At 37.6% G+C, this 25,744-nt stretch overlaps 1 protein-coding gene across 1 annotated transcript; it reads right to left on the bottom strand.

Annotated features, from left to right (window-relative positions):
* Positions 1-495: 495 nt before the first annotated feature.
* Positions 496-24,018, bottom strand: TUBGCP5 (tubulin gamma complex component 5). The gene is made up of 24 exons (XM_058045783.1): positions 23,858-24,018; positions 21,362-21,415; positions 21,169-21,277; positions 19,098-19,194; positions 18,399-18,509; positions 17,765-17,844; positions 17,146-17,281; positions 15,399-15,516; positions 13,878-13,967; positions 13,120-13,213; positions 12,563-12,809; positions 12,244-12,446; positions 11,452-11,567; positions 9,872-10,140; positions 8,817-9,015; positions 7,473-7,661; positions 6,739-6,921; positions 6,392-6,476; positions 6,175-6,295; positions 5,297-5,475; positions 4,447-4,572; positions 3,810-3,898; positions 2,590-2,690; positions 496-1,540 (listed from the first exon to the last, which is right to left on the bottom strand). The coding sequence occupies exons 1-24, from the start codon at positions 24,016-24,018 to the stop codon at positions 1,494-1,496; spliced, it is 3,204 nt and encodes a 1,067-aa protein (XP_057901766.1). The 3' UTR covers positions 496-1,493.
* Positions 24,019-25,744: the final 1,726 nt, after the last annotated feature.

Below are 25,744 nucleotides of genomic sequence, written 5' to 3' on the forward strand. Positions count from 1 at the left end.
CAACGCATTGTCTCTGCTAGCAATAAATAAATAATCTGGAATCTTAAATGAGAACGAGTCATGGTAAACTAGAAGTACAAATTACTTTTGTTAATAGGTGTCCAGCTACCACAAAAAACATCCACTTGGAAAAGTGTGTCATGTGGTAGCAAAGGACAACACAAACATACTGCTCTCTAAAGCAAAACCTCCACTCAGTCAAACAGAAGACATGTTACAGGGCAGCAGAAACTTCCTCAGTGGTATACTTGAAAAAAACCAGATTTCTTGTCCTCAAAACATTTCATAGCTATAACTTGGAAGAACCTTGAGATCTCCTGTTCAAACACAAGCATTCACTTTCATATAAAATAATTATTAGTTTACAGCTGAAAAAATAGTTTTATAATGAGCCACATAGTCCCAGTAATAACATACTTCATTTACCTTAAAGAAACATCTCTCAAACTTTAAGCTACTGACAGAATTTCAGCAGAAACACACACAACAGTGAAATTCTAATTATCAAATCTTTTATTTATTCAAAAAATCATTAGGTAAATAGCTATGATTGATTTTCTTTTTTAATGCAGGTGTACTGATGCCACAATTCCAGAGAAACTTTAAAAGGGAGGAGACAGGGCAAGTCATTTCGTGCAGAACAAATTCCACATTTACTTGTCCAGAAATGCACACTTCTGTATCACAACCTACTGCTTTCCAGGAGATCAGCTATTAGAAGTAAATGTTTGCTTGCAAGAGGCTTAGAAGAAGGATAACGGTCAAGTCATATCTGACCAAATTTGAACATCTCAACAATCCAATCATTACAACTAATACATTACACACTTTCATCTTAATCCTACTTAAAGTGACCAGTTACCACTAAAATTAACAAGCATTTGAACATTTAACATAAAAAATACTGATATTTTATGTTCTGCTATAATCCATTTTGATAAATTAATCTTGTATTTTTTTACATCAGCTTCGTGTAACAGTCTTCTTAAACATTTCTTAAGAACTACTAAGCAAAGAAGATGAATGCTTCTCAGCCTTTTTGCAAAGGAAAAAAAAGGCCAAAAATTAACTCAACCAACCTTCTAAACACCAAGATTTGAGTCACACCACTCCACACTGCCCTGTGACCTATTCACAGCTGAAAAATTAAAGGAAAAAGTAAACCATCAATTACTCATAATAAAAAAAAAACATTCCTTTTTTCAGCATGAAAAATATTTAATGTATTTTCAAGTAAGATTGTTTACATGGAATGAATTTTACACTATACATGTTTTTTGATGTTGAAGCCTATACAAACACTGCCACAACCAACAGACTTAAATACCTGTACATTATTTACATTTTAAAATATTTTACACAGCTCCAAAACACCAGCAACATTTAGCTATATACATTTTAAACTGGAGTGCAAAATGCTTACAGTTCTTTAACACAGGAATTTCAACATAAATCCTGCTATCAGCTCTTCCTTAATTCAGTGAAAGTGGGTGTTAACTTTGTTCCATGCCAGCCATCAGTGACAAAGCTAAAGATTCCACTGTGAAACAAACCATAAAAACAAAGTAAGTATTTGCATTTGCAGCACTCTGCAAACATTTATTGCAATATTCAATTCTGTCCTTTAAGAGGATACCGGCTTAAATTGTAATACTTCAGGACTTCAGGAGAGTAAGACATTTTGTAAGTCTCTGACAGCTTAGATAATATTTCACCACACTCATCATCAGCTACCCATTAGTTATTTCACGTGGTAACAACTGGTAAGAAATTAGCTCCTTGTTGTACATAAAAATGTTGTGGAGGTTTATATACACCAGGCCATGCTCAAGGATGGTTCTGCAGACAAGCTCTGGTAGATGTGAGTAGCAGTGATGGCAAATATTGCCTGTTTTAAACACAGGTTTTAGGTTGGGAAATGCCTTTAAAATAATCAAGTCCAAACATTAACCTAAGTCCTCCTGGCACATCTACAGGTGGTGCAGAAACCCATGAGAACACCCATCTGCATCCCAGCTAACCCTGATGCCCCACAACCTCACTGAGCATCTGCCCCCTAACTCAAACTGGCACTGATAAACAATTTAAGCTCATACCAGGTTGTAAGTAGAAGCACAGATATGTCATCCTCTGCTGTTTCTACTGCCAAGGAAATAACTTACAACAGATGGGCAGAGCCAAGAGCCCAGTGCAGCTGCAGCTGAGGCACCATAATGCTAAAATCCTATCTGCTCAAGATATATCCCAGCTGTCATTCCCAATAGCAACAAAAAGAATGCTCTTCTATGCCCCCAGAACTTAGTTTCATTAGTTTAGAAAACTGCTTGTCACTTGCTTGGCTACACACCTTCCCCTCATCAAGTAAACAGATAAACTGAAGATAGCTGTCATGGAAAAGCTTGGCACAAATACTCTAAAAAAATAATGACTTTAACTTAGTAAGAGGTTAAGTCTTGGTGTCCCTCTGTGCATAATTCACAAAATGAGATTATTTAAAATGTGCCAACAAACTTTAGAACAGATTAAAACATAAACACATTCCTAGCAAACTTGTGTAAGCTCAGGTATGGAAAAGCCTCATGTACTTACAATGGGGAAAAGAGCCTCGACAGACAGCCTTGTCGAGAATAGTTACAAGAAACATGTGACAGTTTTTAAAATCAGATTCCATCTTCTCTATGGATTCCATCCTAAAAAACAGTTTAACAGAGAATGCTTAACAGACCAACCTCTATGTTATCTTCAAAATATGACCAAATTTCACAGTAAATGACAAAAGTACTCTTTACATAGAATTCTGGCTTGAAGTTATAATACTTCAGTTATGCCTGCACATGCTACTTCTAAAAAACAAAGGCAATTTTGACAGGAGCATCTGAGCACCATCAAAGGGGCATTAATAATTTCATCATCATTTTAGAAATCTCTGCAGTGACTTGGAGGAGCTGTGTGATTCTAACTGACACCTATCATTCCTACATAGGTTTGTAAGCAAGAGAGCCTTTCCTGGTCCTTACTGCTTTGGAGGTCATTGGGGACCTACAGTCAGTGAAACAGGGACACCCACACTGCTTTACTATCCAGCAATCTCTTGAATTCCACTTTGGACTCTGTCAGCCAACACTCAGCAGTCCAGGGAGAAGACACAGCTCAAAAGTCACTCCCTTTCCTTTTTTCTCCCTCCCAAGAAGATACAGATGACAACAGCTATGACTTTTTCCTGCCATGTTTTTCATGCCAAGAGCACGCAACCACATGCTTTGAGTTTCAGTCTGTATCAACAGCATTTACAAATTATTTCTGACACACTGAATGAGAAAAACACGCCAAAAATAGCAACTTCCTAATGTCACAAGAGAGTGGGATCTAAGTTTTAGGTAGCATCTGTGGCAAAGAAAATTAGTCCTGAAAAATATGAAGTAAGCCAGTCCACACCAGCTGGCTTCAGGACCATTTATCAACTTCTGAGTGTTTGACAAAGCCTTGGAGACTTGCCCAGCATCATCCATCCTTCAGCAGGCTGCACAAACAGAAGTAGAAAAGGGGAAAGAACTGGCTGCAAAAAGGGATCTGAGGGTGCTGGTCAATAAGAACTCAACAGGAGTGAGCAGGGAGCATGCCCAGGCAACCAGGAGGGCAAACCTGATCCTGGGGTGCATCAAACACAGCACAGCCAGATGGACAAAGGAGGTGACTGCCCCACTGTATGCAGCATTGGTGCAGCCTCACCTGGAGGCGCAGTTCTGGTCACAAAATCATACTCAGAGCTCCAAAATGATGACCATGGAGAATTTTAGTTGTGTACTTACTTCCAAGCCCCTAAACCAGCTTGCCAACGGTCTGCAAACATCAGTACTAAATTTAACACTTTCACGATAGCTTCCTTCACAAAGCTCACCTAAAATAATTAAAACACAAGGAGTAAGTCAGATATTCATTGTTAAGCATAATAATTTTCATTATTACACTGTAATACAAAGGCTTCACATGCCATTTAATCTAACCTGTAAAACTATCTCCAAAGTAAAATGTGATTTTTCCAAAGTGAAGATGTTTGTATTTGTTCTCCAATTAATTTCCCAGCTGACTACTTGGATGTGGGATAAAAGGTGACAAAGCTATCCAGACACCTCTAATTCCTGCCATACCACTATGCATAATCCTCCTAAAATTAACAAGCCTCACTTAGTCCAAAAACTCCCATCTTCTAGAAACAAACAGTGGTGTAGTACCCAATATAAAGAATTCAATTTTATCCTCTTTCCTTGATAGAATTGAGCTGAGAACAGCAAGAGAAACTGGATCTCAGTGTGAAAAGCTATATACTGCTCAGTATCTATATATTGCTTAGTGTATATATGCGGCAAAACAGACTGCATAATTAGTACACAAGTACTTTCCTGTCCTGATAACTCAGTACATCAAACATACTAATTTTTCACTCACCTTTTCTCTCAGTAAGCAGCGATCATGAATCGTAGAAAGATATCTGTAATGAATCTTTATCAATTGATCTAAGTCTTTGGCTTCTTCTACCTGATGCTGAAACTCCAAGCCTGTACTGTGAAGAATCTTAAAAAGAAGACCAAAGTTATTAAATTCAATGCTGTACACAAGTGATTGTGACTCTCTTCCAATATATTTTTAAAGAGCCTGAAATTGCATGATTTCTCTCTCAAATTTTAGGATTAGTCTCCAAATTACCAGCAATAGCAAAAATTCCAAGCTCTTCTCAGAACTATACAGCAACATTCCTCACAGAAACAGATATATTGCCACTAGACAGGGGCACAATGACTATCCTAAGAGAGGCTGAACTGGAGCATATGCTTGTTTTATTAAAAGTTAAAAAGGCAATAATAGAGCAGATATGTATCTACAGGCATTGCCTTTGAATTTGGAAAGTCACGTATACACTGCGTACTGGAGATTTTAGAGAAGAATCCCTCCAACTAAAATATCTCTTGTAATACTTTTATATGCCTAATAGCTCTTAAGTTACAGCTTACAGCTACCTCATCTTACATTACTGTGATTAAGTCATCTAGAACTGGAAGAAACAAGCAAAAGAGGCAGTAACACCCAAAGATCAATCACATGCATGTAGAACTTCTACAGCATTTTTAGAATTACTGATTTAAAATGGCCAAGTTGAAACTGAAACATGTACAGAAAGGACATGATATTTACATTTTGCTTTTTGTTTGAGAGGGTTTTTTAGGTCTTAAAGGAAAAGGAATACTTCATCTGCAGTTACAAGCTCCTAAGATAAATGAAATTGTGATATAAGACAAACCCTAGTCATGATGTAGTTGTGCAGGCTGTTGACAAAATGCATAAGTTTCACTCTTAAGAGGAACATGCGATGTATTTGTTGTTTTATACTTTCTTTTTGTGGTCCAAATACAGGAAGTGTTCCTTGTTCTAATGAAGTTCCTTTCTTCACCTGTGAATTTTCTGCAGCAGAGACTAATTCTTTAAAAAAAAAAAAAAAGGAAGAATGTTGTGCTTTTTGGGAAAAGACTTAAACAAAAAGTCACACCCATAAAGTTTAAACAGTAAAGAACCATATCCTTTCAGGAAGATAATTACTTTGCTGATCTTCAAAATATAGATGAACCCATCAACTGCCTAATTTACATTTCTAAGACATGAAGTTTATATCCACTTTACATGGGACAGGAAGATTATAACATTAACTTGGTGAAGGAAATACTAAAAAATCTTTCTATAATCCCCCAACAGTTTACTGTTTTTCAACCTCAAATAGAGTATTTTTTCATCTTGTTTTCATAAATTGTCTACAAGGTATTTATTATTTATTATTAATAAAAAGGACTATACATGAACATTAGGGTGTGGTAGACAGACTTTCTTTCAACAGCAAAGTCTGTAGAATGAAGTAGCAAGTTTCCAATATAACTAACTAGACTAGAATCAAAGAGACAAAGGGGATGCATGAATGGAGCCATCCCTGAGCCTGGAAAGTGAAAAACACGTCCAGCTTAATACATGTAGTTTGTGACACTAAAAGAGATTATTATTTTATAGAATGAATCAAAATACTAACTAGTTTATACTACTTACTGCAGAAAGCAGAAGACTAATCATATCCTTAGACCACAAAACAGAATATCTTAATACACAGAAACTTTCATTGATGAAGTATCTTACCATCAAACCGTAGAACATCTAGACTATACTTGGCCCACTTTATTTGCAGCAAGAGCAGAAAAACTTGATTATATATTTTTTGGCATTCTAAGCTTATAACTATATCCACAGGCCAAGGAACCTAGGAGGAGGAGAGGATAATAAAGATAGAAAATGTAAGTCGGATTCATACATTTCAAATCTGTAACTGTAAGAACTGCCGCCATTTTAACCCTACCTTGTAACTCAATGTCAAACCATCTAAGGTGTGGACAGGGAGTTTCTTCTTTGCTGCATCAACACTTTCAAACGATATTGACAACCTACACAAGGAAACAGATGATGTAATTGGTGAGAATCTGCTTTAGATGAGTAGCTAGTTTCACTAATTTCTATTTCTCACTGCTAACCATTAACTGTCTGATTTAATCTGGAGGACTTGGGTAGAAAAGAGAACAGCTCAAAACTTCATTAAAAACATTATTTTAATGAGTACAGAATAATTAGTATTGTGCTGTGCAAGCTAAGTACATTAATACAGCTAAGTGTGAAAGAAACATAACTAAAGCATATTTTGCTCTTTACCTTGCACTGTCCTCAGGATATCGTTGTCCAACTGCTTCTTGTAGGTGAACATTTAAGAAAGCAACATTCTGCCAAGTTTCCTTTTCTCTAATTTTGTCAAAAATAGATGTATAGAAGTCATACATGGTATCTCCAGCTTCAAGTAGGAAAAAATTTCTCATTGCCTGCAAATATTCTACAAGCCTGAACAGGAGAAACATATAACATTTCCTGAGTCTCATCATACAAGTGAATGTAAAACACAACTGTTACAGAAAAAAAAGTCTTAAAAACTCTTCACAGCAAAAACTCAGTATTGAATACAAACATAATAAAATCTACAGTGAATCATTTGTTTAACAAAGCATTTTCCCCTGTAAGCTTTAACAGCTCCATTAACTTCACTGGAAGCTATCTTACAGGCTAGGTAATTCTCAGAAATAGCAGAGTTTGGAAATCCTGTCCCTCTCTGTGAAATTAATTTAAAATTACAACATTACTAAGAAATACTGTTGGAAATAATATCCCCACCAAACACCCACTGATGAGAAATGACAGCTCTGCTGCTGATTCAACCTAGACCAAGTTTTTGCCCAAGAGTCTATCAGGTTAGATATTATACCTCTTCTCCTTAATGACTTTATAGCTGTTTATAAAACTGGAGTAGAAACACAATATAGAATTGCTTCTTTTAGGGATGACATACTGGTAATAAAAAAAAAATAAGTTAAGGAAAAAGAAATCTACTTTCTTACCTATAATCCTTCTTTAAAGTTTGCATCAAATTACCACAGCATTCCAAGTATTGCTTGTCTATGTGAGGATAAAGACAAGACCTCAGTGTCAGTTCAAAAGTCTGGCAGGTCACAGATTCTGAGGATCTATCCACACAGACATCCCCACCAGTGAACTTCTCATGAAAGTCACTCTGCTCCAAATACAATCTTCAAAATAAAACAAGATACTTAGGGAAGAAGGCTCATTATTCATACAAGATATAAAACAATGTCATACCTTTAAGGATTTTAATCAATTGGGTCCTTTGCAGGGGTAATAAAAGTTGATTATAAGCAGAGCATGTATCCAGCCTATAAAGTGCTCCATCACACTGTTTGTATATCAGCAGACATGACAGTATCACAGAGGACAGCATTCTACAATCACATAACTGCTTAAGGCACACTCCTGAAAAACATATTATCTATACTATTATATGATGGGAAGAAAGTGTCTGTGTTACGCATTTGGCAAGTTTAATTGTTTTTACAAAAAAGCATCAAATTATTGTAATATTCTTTAAAAAGCTAGTTGCCAGTTGTAACCACTCTAAGAGGAAGTCCAGCTCATAGCAGCTATTGTCTGAATAGACTAAATGAGCTAGATATTGAATTAATGCAGCAATTTTGACAACTAGAATAGTCCCAATATACAAGGGAAACCAAGTCCTATCTATGATTTCTTTAAAACAAGTTCCTTCTTTTTTATTGTCAGTTTTAAAATATTTAAATACACCATTAGTATTTAGTAAAAACATAAAAAGCTATTTTCTTATTTGTAATCACATAATAAGAATTTCAGAGTTTATCCTTCCTGCTAATTTCCAACACATTTATACTCTCTATAGGACTTCCCTCACTATGAAGAATGAAGAATTTTTATGCAAGTGACATGAATTTTGGAAGGCTTTTACAGTTAAATGATTTAAGCATGGCAAAACTGAAGCTGCATTCTTCTATGAATATACTTGGTGCAAATCAAAGACATTGCGTACAAAAACCACGGGAACTCATTGAAAAGTTCAGATTTTACAATGGCATTCACTATTAAGCCACTTACTTGCTAAAAGTCTGCTATGATAAAGACTACTCCAATTTTCTATGCTATCAACTGCAAATAGCACATTCTTACTGATTTTAATTGTTTTTCTTTAACCATGCACAAGCAGAGTGTCCATTTAGCTTCTGTCACTGATTGTTGGTGTTTGCCTTTATTGTGAACTTGCTTGTTTTCAGTAGCAGCAGCAATGAAAATGTGATCTACCAAATGTCACCAGGCTGAATATTGCTTTCAACAACACAGCAGGAAGATCATTCATTTACCTGGCAAAATTAATAGCCAGCAGTGGGTCATGGACATCATCCAGTTCCAAGTGTCTTTCTGCTATGGACTGCATCTTTATCAGGCTCTGCTTTGTGGCCTGCTGCTCTGTAATAATGTCTGGGACAGGCTCCTCCCCGTGCCGCAAGCGAGACTGCACCGATTCCAGGAACAGCGTATACAAACTCTTCCTTTCAGCATCTGAACCGGGCAGCACATTGACAAAACACCATCTCAACTGAAAGAACTCCACAGTCCAACATTCACAAGCTAACTTCTAAAATGCTACATTTAAGCCACTATTCAGAAAACAAAATACCTTCAAATACATGTTTAAAAATATAGGACTAGCCCAATGCCCAACATCAGGCATATGCACTGCGGAATGGGTATCTGAAATATCAAATATTTTTGAGATTGTTAAAGAACTTCCTACTTCAGGTGCAAAGGCAATTAACTTTTAGCACCTGACAATCTTTCAGTATGTACTGAAGTGAGTCTCCAAAATAATTTAACTACCTCTCCTTTTAAACATGAAGAAGCAGCAAAATGAAAAAAATATTTTGTTTCCTTAAAAAAAAGCAAAAAAACCCCCAAACCCAACATTAGCTATAATGCTGAATTATGTTTCACAATCACTCAAGATGAATATCCTAGATATCCAAACATCTTTCATCTACTTGTGAGTAAGCTTTAAAAAAAAAAAAATTTACATGCTATCTTAGATTACTCAACCACTGAGTAATGGAAAACAATTATTTATTAAAAACCACCAATTTTACTATTAGAACATACAAGCTGATTTTGTCTCATAACAAAAAAAAAAAAAAGAAGTTTGAGAAAAATTTGAAGCAATAAAAAGAACACGGAATTCTCAATTTTATTCACTTTGCTCTTATCACAAGAGTGTTTTCCATCAGACCTGAAGTTACCCACCACAATATTGGCATTCCACAGAGTATTATATTATTCTAAAGCCAGGGGAAGCCCATTACCAAAAATACACCCATACTGTTGGACAGCCTAAGGCTCAATGGTGTACAAACTGACATCTCACCTCTTGATGCAGCCTGCTGTGGAGAACCATCTTTGCATTGAAGGTTCTTCAACAGCTGCATGGATTTTCCAGCCATGATAATTTGCTTTAGCACAGGTTTTAGAAAAGAAACCATTGTGTGTTGTCTGCTTGAAGGGGCCTGATCACTGCCAGAACTGGCACTGGCATTATCACTCATCTTCTCTTCATTCTCTGTCTTTTCTGACACACTATATAACGTGTAGGTAGCATACCAAAAATCTCTGTGATTAACTGCAACATTTTTGTTTCTGCAAAGAAATAAAAAGCTCTTGAGTATTTTCTTTTCCAAAAGGAAACTTCACTACTAGAGGATATGTATCCTCTTTATTCTGCGCTTTGCCTTTCTCTTAGAACAGTCACGAAGCATTTTCAAAACTGTATAAAATCAGCTCATCCCTATTTGCAAACTGTCTAGGAAAAGGATAAACAACTAGCTCACAGGAGATAAAACAACTGTACAAACAAATAAACCCCAACAGCAAGTCAAGTAGAGCAATTATAATCAAATTTGTCCAGGATGTTAGCTATTCACAGTGGCATGCATCCTTAGTGTCAAAACGATGAGCAACTGACTTGCTGACTTATTTAAAACCTCAAACTGAAGTAACTACTGCTAGGAAAGCTGAAAAATTCTAGAGTAGGTGAAACTCAATTTGTAGTTCACTTTGGATTCTTTTGTTGTTTACATCAGATACTCAGTTTGGTCTTTAAAGTCTGATGGAAAAACCTGAATTAGATAATTAAAATTAGGTAATTAAAATTAAGCATAAATGTAAGTTAAGATCAGCTTTGTTGGTAGCACTGAAAACACAATTATAGAACCAGAAAAAGAGGATATAGTAAGGATGCTAAGGATCTCTGCTACTAAGGAATTATTACAATAGTACTGCTAGAGCTGCTGTCTTACTTCATGCTCACCTCAACATGTGTTAACAGACACTGGTTCAATTAAGTTTGGCATATAGGAAAAAATGGATTTGTATTACAAGCCAGAACTTTAATTTCTATATTCACTTTCCACTCCAAGCTGTCAAAAAAAGGGACCAAGAAAATGTAGCATAGCAACAGAACAAAAATTAACAGCTCAAGTAATGTTTAGGATATGCACATGTAATTTTAGACACTGTATTAACTTTACCACAAGTCAGAAGCAATGAGTATTTTAATTCCAAATAGCATTTAATTCATAACAACTTAAGATTAATAGAAGAATTTAAAAGTAAATTTTGTAATTTTTGCATGTCTTGGGTTTGAAAAATGGTAAATTGCTTTTTTAAAAAGTCAGTACATTCCGAGTCAGTCTGCTCACTATTTACTATAGATGGAAAACACCCAAAACAATGGATTTCTACTCTACAACAATATGTGGTAGAGATCCCTATCTATGCAATTTCCCTAATGGGAAGTTTGAGACAAGTTATGATTAAGTATGATTAAGAAATTATTTCTTAAGCAAAATTACAAATGTAAAAACCTGCTTTTACTGTTACCCTTTACCCTAGGTTCTACAACAGGTTTACTGGACAGCATTATGTGTGTCTAGTATCAAGCATCCCTACCTCTGAATAATAAATTCCTTTGCAGGATCAAACAAATTACCATGGACTATCCACTCATCCACTGTCTGTAAGTATGGCCTCACAGTTTCAACCCAGAGAGAAAACAAAAGGGATACCTGAATTCAAAGGAAAAAAGAAAAAAAACTGGCTGAGTGCTTTTATACCAAACATTGAAAGCAATTTGGTGAAGTCTAACCTCTTAATTGTGTAATCAGTTTGTAACATATACACAACTACACTAAAAGATTTTAAAGATAAAACGTTAAAATAAAAATTGTAGCTTTTTTTTTAATGGGAGCCTGTATTATTAATGGTTCCCCTTGTTACTCTTGTCATCAGAAATCCAAACAGCATCTTTTCACCCTAACATCTCTGAAGCAGCAAGGGATAGTCATAAAACACTATGTGGTTTCATAACATCAAAATCAGGAAAACAAAAGGCTACAATGACATCAACTATATTTTCAATAGTATAATCAAGTTACTGTAAAAATCCAAACCCCCACAAGTCAGTATCAACTGAATCATGCAGCTGTAGAAACAGGGGGGAAAGCTATTCCAAAGTTCCCTCTTTCAAAACAGCTTCCTGGCCCCTGATTTTCCAGAGTCCTTCCCCTCAGTCCTCAGTAAATACTGCTCTTATGGAGAGAAAACACTCCCACAAACCCATTTTCATCCAGGTTGAGTGAACTCATGTTAAAAAACAATAATGCATTAGTTACTAAATCTAGTAACTAATGTAGTTATTTCTAGTGTGTTGCTCTATTTAGGAAGGAATTCTTTTTCCCCTACCGTTTGCTCAGATGCCTCTCCAACACTGTCATATTCCAGAATAGCTTTGTAGAGGGTGTTAAGCAGATGAGATGCTCGTACAACATTTCTAGTGTCGGGTGGCACTTCTGCTACTCCTGTGCTGAACACCTTGTGAAGCACCTTCAGCTGGGCCAGTCTGGGAGACAACTTATCTATTACTATAGAAAGTGTGACTGTTTTATCTGGAAATAAAAGAAAAAACCCAAGATGCATAAAATAACATCCAACAAAAACGCAAATTTTGTCAGCATTAATAATTTGTGTATCTCCCTCATGTAAAACTTCCCTTGCACTGTACCTTTGTTGATTATACATTTTTCAATTTCAGCAAGTTCTTCTTTAAAGCTAATGAAATATTTATACAAAGCCCACATAAAAGCTTGGTAGGTTCTGAATGGGGCTTCAGTAGTCTTCTTTGGAGTGGAAACTGTTCCATGCATTGTGCTTTCTGGGCTGTGTCCCATCACTTCATCAATAAACTTCTGTAATCTAAATACAACTTGACCATATGCTGCTATCTGCTCCAATACAGATCTCAGGCAATTCTAAAAAAAAAACAACAAACCAACCTTTTAGAATCGTCTAACAAAAACTGTATTTCATAAATTGAATTACAATATTATTTTTACGAATTAAAATATTATAAAGTTCTGCAATTGCTATTGCTTCATCACATTCTCAGATACAGGAAAAGCCCATTCAGTTTTATTAAGCCAGATGCTACAATTTAGATGAAACACAATTGTAGAAATATGCAGAAAAATTGTAGAAATTTCCACAAGCACTTTAATTTCCTATTCCCACAAATTACATCTTTCTAATGACATATTCCTCTGAGATTCAGAAACAACTTACATGGGTTAAATGAGTTACAATAATATCATTCCGCACAGTCACTTTTCCATCATTCAGCTGAAATATAAAAAGCTTTTTCACTCCTGAAAGTAGCCTTGAAAAGAAACAAAAAGAGTAGTAACTTTCTCCCTTAATGAACTTATACGTAATTAATAAAAGAACTAGCTCTCCCTTGCCTAAAAGTTTATTTTCTTTGAGTAACAGGAGACCTCAGATCAAGTATGATGCTATTGGTACTGTAAGTTGTTGCCAGAACAAAAACAATTAAACACTGGCATGAAGTAAATACTTCCTAAAGTTTCCTTCCAGTTGATATGATTTCCAGCTATGGGATGACTCAGCCTGCTTTCCGAAACTGGACACTGTTTTATAAATCTACAGGGACAAGGTAAGAACAAATAGGTTCTTTTTAACAATTAGACTTTTAATAATCAATGCCAAAAAAAAGTAGCAAGCTACCTTCTTCTTCATGCATCACAGAATGGAAAGGACCTTAAAGATCAACTAGTTCCAGCCTTTAGGCCATGAAGTGACCCCCTCTCACCAGACCAGGTTGCTCAGAGCTGCACCCAACCTGCCATGGATGGGGCATCCACAACTTCTCTGGACAACCTGCTCCAGTGCCTCAAATGTGAATGGTTAACAACACATGCAGCATCTTTACTGTCAGAAACAGTTTAAATTAAAAGCTTAGCCCTCTGATCTCCTTGAGAGAAACACTAAAAGTTAAAATGCAAGCTTTGTGATGCTGCACTTACCAAAGAGTTTCTCGTATAACCTGAGTTTCTGTGACCAGCGTCCTCTCTTCTGGCACGTACAAAGGATCACTGGTGTACAAATGGTGGTCCCTTAAAAAACAGGAAAGTAAAACAATTTAATGGCTGAAATAAAAGCTGAATCACCTGAAAGTAAGAATGAAGCAATAATCTTTAGGCTTAGTTTTCTTCTACTCACATCTGAACAGATTCAATGTGCATAAGGACATTTTAAGTATTTTAAAAAGCACAGTTTATTTTCATATTGCTAAGCAAGATACTTTGGAAAACACCCAAATATAATCTCATCTTACAAAGACAAGAAATTAAGTAGCAAATGCCTGAAGTATTGCATATCCACTATTGTAGGGGCAGGGGCAGGAGGGGGAGGGTCATTGTAGGTTTGGCTTGTTTTTTTTTTTTTTTTAATTATTCAGTTATTTCTAATCAGTTATTTCTCATTCAATGCTGTGAAATCTTATCATTACTTTCTAGAAAAAATACTAAGCTAAAAAGTAAAATACCAGTTTCTCTAACCCATAAAAGAAAATTCTCTCTTTAACTCACAAGTTTACTTAAGAAGTGGAAACTTTCATAGCCACCTAAGAATTTTCTCTTATGATCCTGTCTTATGCAATTCTTTGTAAACCTTCCTCAGTACCTTTTCATATTTCAGCAAAGTATATTAGAATTTAGAATGATTATTTACATTTTCAGTATTTTTACCCATCAGTATCATTAGTGGAAAAAGTTATGCAACCACACTCAAAATCACAAAGTTCAAATTAAGTAATACTAGTTATATACCATACATATATGTAAAACATGCATCTCCTAACAACACTGCAGCAGAAGCAGTGTTGCTTTATTGATGTTACCCATTTTCTAACATTCATTGCAAATTGTGGTTCATAGCTGGCTAGACAACCACCTTATACTAAAATAACTCCTTCATTAAAAAATTCATTAAATTAAGAAAACCAAGGGCAAAGCTAATGGCCTTCAATACTGACACATCCAAATTTGGGACAGGAAAGAATTAGACTCTCCTTTATTTTTAATTCTCATTTTCTTTCCAAGACCGTGGCAGATTATGGTAAAATACTATTTTAAGTTCCTTCCCCACACAAAAATTATGTTCAACTTTTTAAGGGAGGCACGGAAAAAAGGTTTTAAAAATTTAAACATTAGGGGACTCCTCACTTCCAGGACCACTTAAAACCCACCTATATTAGATCCTCAGAGACTTTCGTAAGGGTCAAGCCAAACAAAATTCAAGTAAGATTCACATCATGGAAAAATGAAACACCCCTCTCTGACATGAGAAACTTAATAAAAACTAAATAAAAGGACAAGAATCTATTAATAGAAAAAGCAGCTAATTTGTTCATCTTACTAATTTGCACCCCTTTAATTCTGTTCTTAAGTGAATTGTCATAGCCATAGTATCTTAAAGAGGCTTTAAAAGTCAGTATTTAGCATTGTATGCCAGGAAGGAACAAGTAAGTGATATTGTGTTCTTACCAGACTGCAGCCAGGTTGGAATGCAAGTGCAAACTATGTGAAAAGCGAGGAGCCCTTCCTGTCCAGTACTGAGGCACCACGTGCTGCTCCAGCCAGCTGCGGGCATCAGGCTCAGCGACTGTGAAAACACAGCACAGGCAGCAAGGCGCTTTTATTTGTGCAGGAAATGCTTACAAAACACAGGAAAAAGTTATTAATAAGCCTATTCACTCAGCTGCAGAATCACAGATCTTTTCAAATGAATTACCATTTACAACCATTTACACTTTACTGCACTGGGAATTTAATACCACTGTGCACAAACTAATTGACACAGAAATGCCACATTTCTCAAATGTTGCAAAAGTCCTACAAAATAAGCTCTGCTCAGTGCTGGTAAGGCCTCACCTGGGTACTGTGAGCTGTTTTGGGTGCCACAATATAAGAAAGAGCTGTAAGAGTGTCCAAAGGAGGGCTACAAAGACAGTGACAGCCCTAGAGGGGAAGCCACATGAGGAGCAGCTGCGGTCAACTGGTCTGTTCAGCCTGGAGAAGAGGACACTGAGGGGAGACCTCACCATGGCCCACAGCTTCCTCATGAGGGAAAGTGCAGGAACAGACACTGATCTCTTCTCTCTGGTGACCAGTGACAGGCCCTGAGGTGATGGTCTGAAGCTGTGTCAGAGGATGTTTAGGATATTAGGAAAAGGTTCTTCACCTAGAGGGCAGTTGTGCACTGGGACAGGCTCCCCAGGGAAGTGGTGACAGCACCAGCCTGACGGAGTTCAAGAGATGTTTGGACAACACTCTTAGGCACGTGGTGTGACTCTTGGGGGTGACCCTGTGCAGGACCAGGAGCTGGACTTTGATGATCCTTGAGGGCTCCTTCCAGCTTAGGATATATGATTCTTTAAGCTTGAAGATTTACATGGTTTCCAATTTTTTCTCAAAAAATGCTTCAGTCTCAGGCAATTCTCAAATGCTATATATAAAAACAGGTTGACTTAAAAAATAAACTGCCAAATGTCATCAACTTTATCACTACACTCCTTTTTATTAGACATTTAGTACATTACCTAAAACAGTTTTTTCAAAAATGTGAACAGGAAATTTTCTACAATTGCCAACAGGACTTTGCCTAATCCCAGTTAGATAGCTACTGCTCATATAATATATACTATGCAGTTGTCATGTGCCAAGTAAACTGTACCCCACAATATTTTAAATGTAGCTGTATTCTTTTTCATAATATTCCCTGAAGGTATTCAAAAGAAAGCTACCAGTGTTTTAACTAAATAAACCGGTTTTTTTCAGAAACATTTAATACCTGCAAATGAGCCAACTATTTCTGTTGGAAAATAAATTTTGTTTCAGCTTTTTGATATTGAAAAATTTACATTCTATCCATACAATAGAATGCAAATTTATGTATTGTAACGTAAATGTATGTATTGTAATGTAAATCCATTCTATCCATACAACATGCTACACTACCTCTAAGTTTTCATTTCTATATTGGAATATTCATGTAAATTTCCGCAGGAATGAACAGAATTCTTCTCCATTGGCAGTAACAGAAACCAGATCAAACTTTCCATATTGCTTCTTTACTGTAAAAAAATTACTAATGAACAGTAACATGCATCTTATATTACAATTACAAATCTGTAACACAATAGCTCAATGAAGTATAAGAAAAAAAAAAATAAGCTGTATTGCCTTGCTAAATTTTAGTATGTATATTAGAAAAATTACAGCTTATTCTAACCTTTCCAGGAAGCATTAGGTACTGTCTTCTTATTTGGATCTTGGTCTTCTAAAGGTGTCCTGTCTACTTGAATACCTGAGTCCTCCCTGCTCAAGGGCTGAGTGTCCTCTTCCTCTTCACTTTCTCCAGACAAATCCTATGAGGTACAACACAGCCCAGGACACCTCAGTACAACATAGCAGACACATCTATATTCAGCTCCTATTCAAGCCATACATTAACTATTCTTTTTTACACTATAAAGTAAATTCAGGACACTAGGACTAACATAACTGTCTAACAGAGAATGATTTAAGTTGTACACAACATTAATAACCAGCAAATGACAGATCTGGAAAAGATCACAGAACTGCAGCAAGCTATGATTAGGTGGAAGCAAGGGTCAGCAGAAGCAGACAGTTTAATTGCAGGACTAAGTCAAAACATTGTGAAAAACAAAAGTATTTGGATTACTGTTATTCTGCTTGGGTCTGTCTTATTTCATGGTATTGAGCAGAGTACTGGGGAATTCTGCAAGAACCAACGTGCAGAGCATACAAACTAGGATAACTCAATCAGGTCTCTAACACACTTCAAACCAGTTCATACAGTTGGGGTTTTACCTTAAGAAATTACTTACTGGTGTATCTATGCCAAGGCCAAAGTAAATTTCTTCTCCTTCCATCAAATACTTTGCCCAATCAAATTCTTCTTCCTTTTCTAAGAAAAATATAAATATAAAAATAGTAAGTACCACATAACTCTTTCTTTTCCTTTAGAAATACTTCTGAAGTTAAAATTATCTTGACAGTCTATAGCTAAAACAAAAGACATTCCCTTTCAGTTAAGGTTACACCACTGTTCCATTAACAAGGTTATGCACTTTCAATATGACATAAATTGTGACATTTCAACCATGTATATCCCTTACTAATTCTCAACTTTATTGCTTATACACTGAAAATATGCAACACAGTGTGCCATCAGCACATTTAACTATATTATGTTACCCTACCCTACACTTCAATCCTGGAAAAACATGCAAGAATGCAGCACACCACTTATTGTGACTAGGAAGTCCCATTTAGCTCAATGGAAACATTCTAAATGTATAATTTAAATATGCACAAGGATCCCAGACTGTAAACAACATAAACCAAGAACTGTCTTACTCTCCAAAAAGACACCACATAACCATGATGTGATGTGTGATACTTTCAAGGTAACAATCACACTTACAACATATGATATCTTAAACATGAAGCTTACTCAACTGTAATTAGTGTTGTTTGAGATAACTTCTTCATATTCACATTCCTGGAATGGGCTGAAAGTGCATTCAAAACACCGCCGAGGGAATGTGCAGAGATCATTCAAAAAGGAATCTTAAGATGCAAGATTTTCTTTAGGTTAGTCTGAAATATTCTTCTTTCAGTCTATCATACAACACTGAAAACAAATGGGGGATGGTATCCACTCAAGCACAAGCCTCATTCTCAGGCACTGAGTGAAAAAGTCCTACTTTAGAAAGCAGGCAGCTGGGATCTCCCTCTGGAAACCTTCAAATGTATCTCCCTTTCCTTGATTATGTAGGAAACGTAGGAATTTACATCACCAAAACTTTTTCAAGAGATATAATATTGAGGTGCAAGACAGAGACTCAGGATAGAAATCCACTGTCTGTCTTTGAGCATGTAAGCACTGCTGAACAGGTGGAGAAGTTTGTTTGTGATAGTGGTACAAGTCAAAGAGAGTTCCCAAGGTACTTCAGTGGCTGGAAAACTTAAGTGATGCAACATAAACAGGGGTAGGAAAGACTTGCAAGCTATTTAAAATGTATAAATTATAAAGACAACCAATAAAGCAAGGTGAAGTGAAGGAGATAATAAAATGGAAAGGAAAAATGTCCTTCTTATCAGATTGCATTGCAGATTCTATCTTTCATTAGCCATATAAACATCTTGCAAACTTACCCACTTCTTTGACTCTTGGTTTTTCCACATAGGTGGTGTTGGATGGTGAATCAGACAAACACAACAGAAGAGACAGTATGGAATAGTGTGTATCCGTCTTTAAAACACATTAGAAAAAAAGCAAGTCTGTAAGTGCTCTAAAAGATTTTGCTTAGTAACAAAGTCAGCCTATTATCTGCAGGAATGCTCCCCATTAGCTCCCATTCCCCAGTCTTGAATCACAAAAATAACATCTGCAACCTGTCATTGAATTCTGCCTATTAATTAGCCAATCAGTACACAAATCCTTCAGAAGCAGCCACAGCATCCCCTGCCTCTTACTGAGCCAATAATCAGAGAATATGGAATAGATGCAAGTACTGTGAAAGTAAGAAGTCACCTCAGGACAAGGCATAAATGGACAGCCACATAAACATGCATGAACTGGAAGGACACAGGTAACAGGCCTGCAGGAAAGCAAGTCTTAGCTTTCATTCTCATATGGCCAATTACTTCAAACAGAGGCTAAAATGAAGTTAGCTAAGATCACTACATTTTAATATCATGTTCACACTATCTTCTCAGATCTGAAAATCTACACAAATCATTAAGGATGCATCTTTAACTCAAATATTGCAGTTGTGAAACAGAGGCCTTCAATCAGGTTAGAATGCTGCGCCAAAACTAGTATGGTCCAGAGATTTGTATTACTGTTTATTCCCTAAAATCTGTTTACCAATGTACAACCATTTCTCAGTATAAAAAGATTTTTCTTTGGCCTCATTGTAACTTTACAAAGATCTTCAGCCACCACTTCACATCTACACATTCTGCTGTCTAAATCCTTATACATGCTCACACATTCATAAACACAAAACTGTTTTGGAATGAGTTCTAGTTGCCTTTTAGAAAAAATTATTCAAATTCCTGATAAAGCAGCATGATACTCACCTACTATACAAGGATTATAATATGTTCCTACTGAACATTACTGATTTTGTCAAAGAAAACCAGTAGGTCACTGACAATCTCTTGTGTGAACTGGTGCTCCACTTAACAGACATAGAAACCAATAAATACTCAATCTTCCCAGTTATGTGTCACTGCTGAAAACTAAATGCCATTTAACTTCCCAAATACGAGATTAATCTATGTCCAGCCACACCCCAGGTGCATTTTTAAGAAGGAAATTAAAAAAAAAAAAAAATCTTAGGATACTTGTAACATTCAAGTATTAAGTGCTTGCTTGGCTGGTTGGTTTTAATTTCATTCAATTCTCAAAACAAGCACTATTAAAGGTACATTTTCCAAAATATAGAGACTACAGTATAGTAACTGAATATGTGTAAACTATTAAGGGCTCCTGGGTTTTCCCCACAAAGAAAAAGGAACCTACAACACCCAAAGAAAGACAAATGTCAGTTCAATGAGAAGTAAAATCAGACTGCAGCTCAGAACACATGATTCTATTAAAGAACACCATTATATGGAGCACCACCTCTTAAATCAGAAGCTTAAATCTACCGACAGGAGAAACTTTCTAAGATCCAATTCATTATTGCACTGCAACAGTGGAAAGAAAACTGAGACAACTTCTGCCATATTCATCCACTCCATATGCTAAACTGATTCGATACAAAGTGTATCAATGGTGAAACACACCCAGTTTCAATATGGAAGCTACAGAACAGGAGCACTCCAACTGAAATCCCTAAAACCAAAACACCCAGACGGATTACTTAAGGTTAAAAAAAATGGCAAAGAACAAGAAATGCTCAGTTCATTGTTGTTTTAGTACAGACAGGAATCCAGATTCACCTAGACTCCAGCTGCAGCATTTGTACAATGCTGACCCTAAAACACCTGCTCTGCAATGAGATTGTGTACTTTAAGTCATGAGTACTTTAACTCCACATGCTGAAATCCTGAGAAGATAAATTTTCATTTCTGGAAATCCATGACCTGAACAGCAACTCCAAAGCCCATCACTAAGTCACCTGAAATTTCCAATACTTTACAAATGAAGCTCCCATTGCCAGTGTAAATGCAAGAGGGATGGAAAAAAAGAACAAGGAAATTGCAACGTACATACCTTTGTTTCTTCAGTACTTGGGAGTGGCAAGTTCAGAAATTTTTCTGTTAGTCTTTTCCAGCTTGCAGCTTTCCCAAGGTCAGAATGAATTACCAATTTTTCATGTATTCTAATAACACAAATAGTATCAAAAAGGCTTTTTAAAAACATATCTATAACCAATGCATTATTAATATCTAGACATAAAACTTACCCTTCTATTGTTCTCTCTACTTTATGACTGTTCACATCAAGAAAACGGTGAAATCTGTGTAAGAAATCTGTATTAGAATGTGTTTAAAAGGAAGCTAAAGAAGAAAATAAAGATGATTTACATATATGAAGACAACATTACTAGTTTAATAATGCACACAGTTCAGCAACAGCATTAAGCATAAAAAAAATTCAATTTTGACATCTCTTAAGGTCAAGAAAGATTAAATCTAATTGGCCTGAAAAGAAGAAAGAATTGAATGCAGGTTACATCTAGCAGCACTCTAAGCTGAATGGAAAATTACTACTGTACCAGCAAACTAAGCAATTAAAGTATGCTGTCTGCTAAGTCAAGTAGAGCAAGGAGATCAAGAACTGTGTTGTCAAAGGCATTGATGTCAAATGCACACGATTATTTGGGACCTGCATCACAGGCATAGGCAAAACAAACACCCACATGGGAAGGTCTCTAAACCCAAAAGAAGCTCCATTTTATAAAGGGTAAGAGAGTGTCTAAGTGAAAAGAGAGCTTGATATAAAATAAAGACAGATATACCAACAAAGGTATGTGTATATATATGTACGTATGTAAAGGGACAAAACAAGAACTTGTGAAAGGTAAAATGGACTTTGGAGGCTAAATTAGGCTATGAACAGGTTGTTTAGACACAGAGAATTAAAAAACAGGGAAAAAGATCTGACAACACCGAGCATAATGTCAAGACACTCTATGTGCCCTCAAAACCAAACCAATGTTTCCAGCAACAGGTGACAGAAAGTGATAACATTGTCATGACCACAGACAGAAATGAAAACTGCTGAATCCCAACCATGAGCAACAGTTAAGCTAAACAGACTGAAATTCAAAAGACAATATGAAATCACCTCAATGGCAAAGTAATGAACTAGGAAATGAAACTCTAAAGCAGTTAACCAGGATTTTTAGTAAGTAGCACTGCAGGACGAAGATAAGCACATGTTAAAGGAAAGAAAAAAGACTTTGTTAACTACACACATTAGTCTGATTTCAATTGTGTATAGGGATTTGGCATAAGAGCACAATAAAATATAGCTCTGACTAAGCTCTGACTGATATTTAGGTTTAAGAAAATATCTAATTTATTACAGCACATAAGCTTACACAGGAAATCATTCATTCAAAATAGTGGTAAGTGTAAGAACTGGAAGATTTAGAATATCACACTGAAAAGACAATAAAATTCAAACCAAGAACCTGTCCTGAAAAGAAAAATTAAGCTGCAGGAAAATTATTAGTGACAATTCTTTAGTCTGTTACTCAAAGCTTTAATTAATGACTAACATACATGCAAAAATAAAAGGAAGCTTTTTTTTAGGCAAGTTGGGAGCATCATGGATAGAAGAAGACTTGAGCACTCATGGAAATAAATAGGTGGATCCAAAAACAACAGCACAGAAACATCACAAAATCTAACAATACAAAGCACAGGTTTCACAAACTTGAAACTAAGGAGTATTTCTGCTACAACCTAAGGTCTCACTGTTGCAAACGTAATACTAATGTCAGGCTGATGTTCCATGCACATTCCTTGGACAACAATTCTGGCATGAAGAAAACCTTCTTCTTTCCAGTCTTCCCTGTCAAAAGTTTCTTGATCACTTTGCATCACCATCTTTGTTTTCCTGACACGTAAAAAATCCAAATAAAACCCCAACAATTCCCCAGTCTAAAAGAGCACACAGCTACACAAGCACATAGCTGACCAAAACTGAAGGTGAGATTTGCATATTAAAATAATTTTGAGTCTACTAGTAGTTTGCATTAACCGATGCAGTGCTACTGCTTCCCCAAAAAAGCATTTAATCAGCATGAAAAATGTAAAGTAGCATTGATTTTACATGGATTAGCTGCATACAATTTCAAAGAGGGAGCAGTTAGCGATAGTAAGTGTAATTGGAAATTCATCGTGTAAGAGTTTCACAGCTTTCACAGAACATTCTGAGCTGGAAGGGACCCACAAGGATCACTGAGTCCAACCCAAGCGGGCAGAACAGACTGGAACAATAACTGTGATAACTGAAAACTGTGTGTCAAACTTCAAAATGGGCATTTTAGGTGGCAGTCTGAAGGCTACTATGTATATTACAAATTAATAAAGACCACGTTCCTGACAAGCCCAAGTAACACAAAACAGGTTCTCTTCCTGCAGAGCGATAACCTTTCACAAAAGCATCACAGCATTCTCAGCCAGAAGGTTTATCTCAGTTTGGCAGAATCCTCCTCACTTGCTCTTTATACACAACCATAATGTATCTATCTCCCTCCAACAAAGTTCTGGGCGGCTAAATGGACATGCTGAAAACCCCTAAAACACGAAGATCCAAACGTGACGGAGCAGCAGTCAATGATCCTGCGGCAGACTCGCACACGGCGCCCGGCGCTCCGCCAGGCAGGGCTCAGGGCGGCGCCATCCCACACCCCGCGGCAGGCACCGGGACCCTCCACGCTCCCGCTGACCTGAAGTTGGACCAGGCGAAATTGAGCGCCGCCTGGAAGCGCTCTCCGCCCAGCTCCTCCTCGGGCAGGCTGGTCACGCAGCGCACCAGGGCGCGGACGGCGCGGTCCTGCTCCTGCTCGAAGCGGCCGCGGGGGCCGGGCAAGGCGGGCGGCGCCGCCATGGCCGGCGGCGGGGCAGGGGCACCGCGGCAGGGGCACCGCGGCAGGGGCACCGCGGCAGGGGCACCGCGGCAGGGGCACCGCGGCAGGGGCACCGGGGCGGCCCCGAGGCGCGCACCGAGCCGCTGCCGCCGCTTCCCGCCCTCCTCTCGCGAGGCTTCCTGCGCCGCGCACGCGCGTGGCCGAGGGGCGGGAGCTCGGTGCTTCCCGGTGCGCGGGCAGCCGGGGGCGTGAGGGGCCCGGCGGGAGCGGGACCTGCGGGACCTACAGCACCCCCCTGTCACGGAAATGACTCCTGTCTCCCGAGACATCCCCATAATCACCCGGGATCAGTAATTACTGATTGATCACAGAATCAGTTCGGTTGGAAGAGCCTTCTGAGATGACCGAGCCCAAGCTATGAGGAAACGCCACCATGTCCATAGACCATGGCGCTAAGTGCCGTGTCCAGCCTTGCCTTAAACGTCTCCGGGACGACGACTGCACCACTTCCCTGGGCTGCTCATTTCAATGTCTAATCGCCCTTTCTGTGAAGAAATTCATCCTGACGTGCAACCTGAACTTCCCCTGATGCAGACTAAGACGATGGTGTTTATAGGGTGATTACTTGTGGAAACCCAGGGCAACAGGAAATTTCTCTGTCTGCTCTGGGGTGCCCTGACCCCCAGGGGAGCATTGACTTTGATCCTCATTCATGGAGAAAGTTTCTTAGACTTCAAGATAGACTCGAATCTACAAAAGTATGAAATAGATTATAGAGAGGAGTAGGTGTATCACTTGGAGAGAAATTTAGGTTTTGGGATTTTTAGTATGTTGTGGATGGAAGCAAGATGGAGGGCACAGGGTGTCATTCTGGGTTTCTTCTTCATGCTTCTTCTTCCTTCTTCTCCATGGGTTTGGGTGGCATTTTGTAGTTGGGCAGAAAAGTCCCCACTGGGGGCTCTTTGGGATCAGTTATTGGGTTAAAAGGGAAAATAATCTATGTGTCAGTTCTTAATTGGATACTTTAGTCTTAAAAGACCTTGTAACGAGATTGTGAGCCATTTTGTGTCTTCTAATGAAAAGCTGCAGAACTCACAGCAGTGAGATTGTTTAAATGATAAGAAATAATAAACATCCGAGTCCGAACATGAAACAACTGTCTCAAGTGCCTTCAATCCAGACCCATAGGAACCAACAACTGGTACCCCCACCAATTACTCATCCAAATAAGAACCTCTGTGTTCCTCCCTGGATGAATTCCTACTTTTGCACAGCTGGAGAAACCACTGCTGGTGGATGTTGTGAACACAGATCCTGAGCAGGGACATCAGGAGTGCAGTGGGAAACTGGTTTGTCTCAGTTCCATGTCAAACCTTTGCTGAGCAGCCTAAAATACTTTTGTCTGTTCTTGTTGTTTTAGAGGACTGCAAGGTCAACAGCCTGGCTATGAAATTCCTTCTGGAAATAAACTAGCCAAATCAGTGAGAAATTTCATTATTGTTCAATTCCTCTAGCAATCCCTGCATTGCTGCAGTTGTTCTATCCTTCACTTTTGGACTTTGTCCCTCTTGATCCAATCAACAGTTATTAGGTTGTAATCCACCTCACCAAAAATTTTTATTCCTCTTCTCCATTAAGAAATATACTGGCACAATGAAAGGACTAGCCAGTAGTGGGCTAGGAGAAGTGGTAGGAAGAAGGCCTCAGAAATGCCTTAATGTGCGGCGAGGGTGTCTCTGGCCTGGG

The sequence above is a fragment of the Melospiza georgiana genome, chromosome 2 (genome assembly GCF_028018845.1).
Source record: "Melospiza georgiana isolate bMelGeo1 chromosome 2, bMelGeo1.pri, whole genome shotgun sequence".
Classification (NCBI taxonomy): domain Eukaryota; kingdom Metazoa; phylum Chordata; class Aves; order Passeriformes; family Passerellidae; genus Melospiza; species Melospiza georgiana.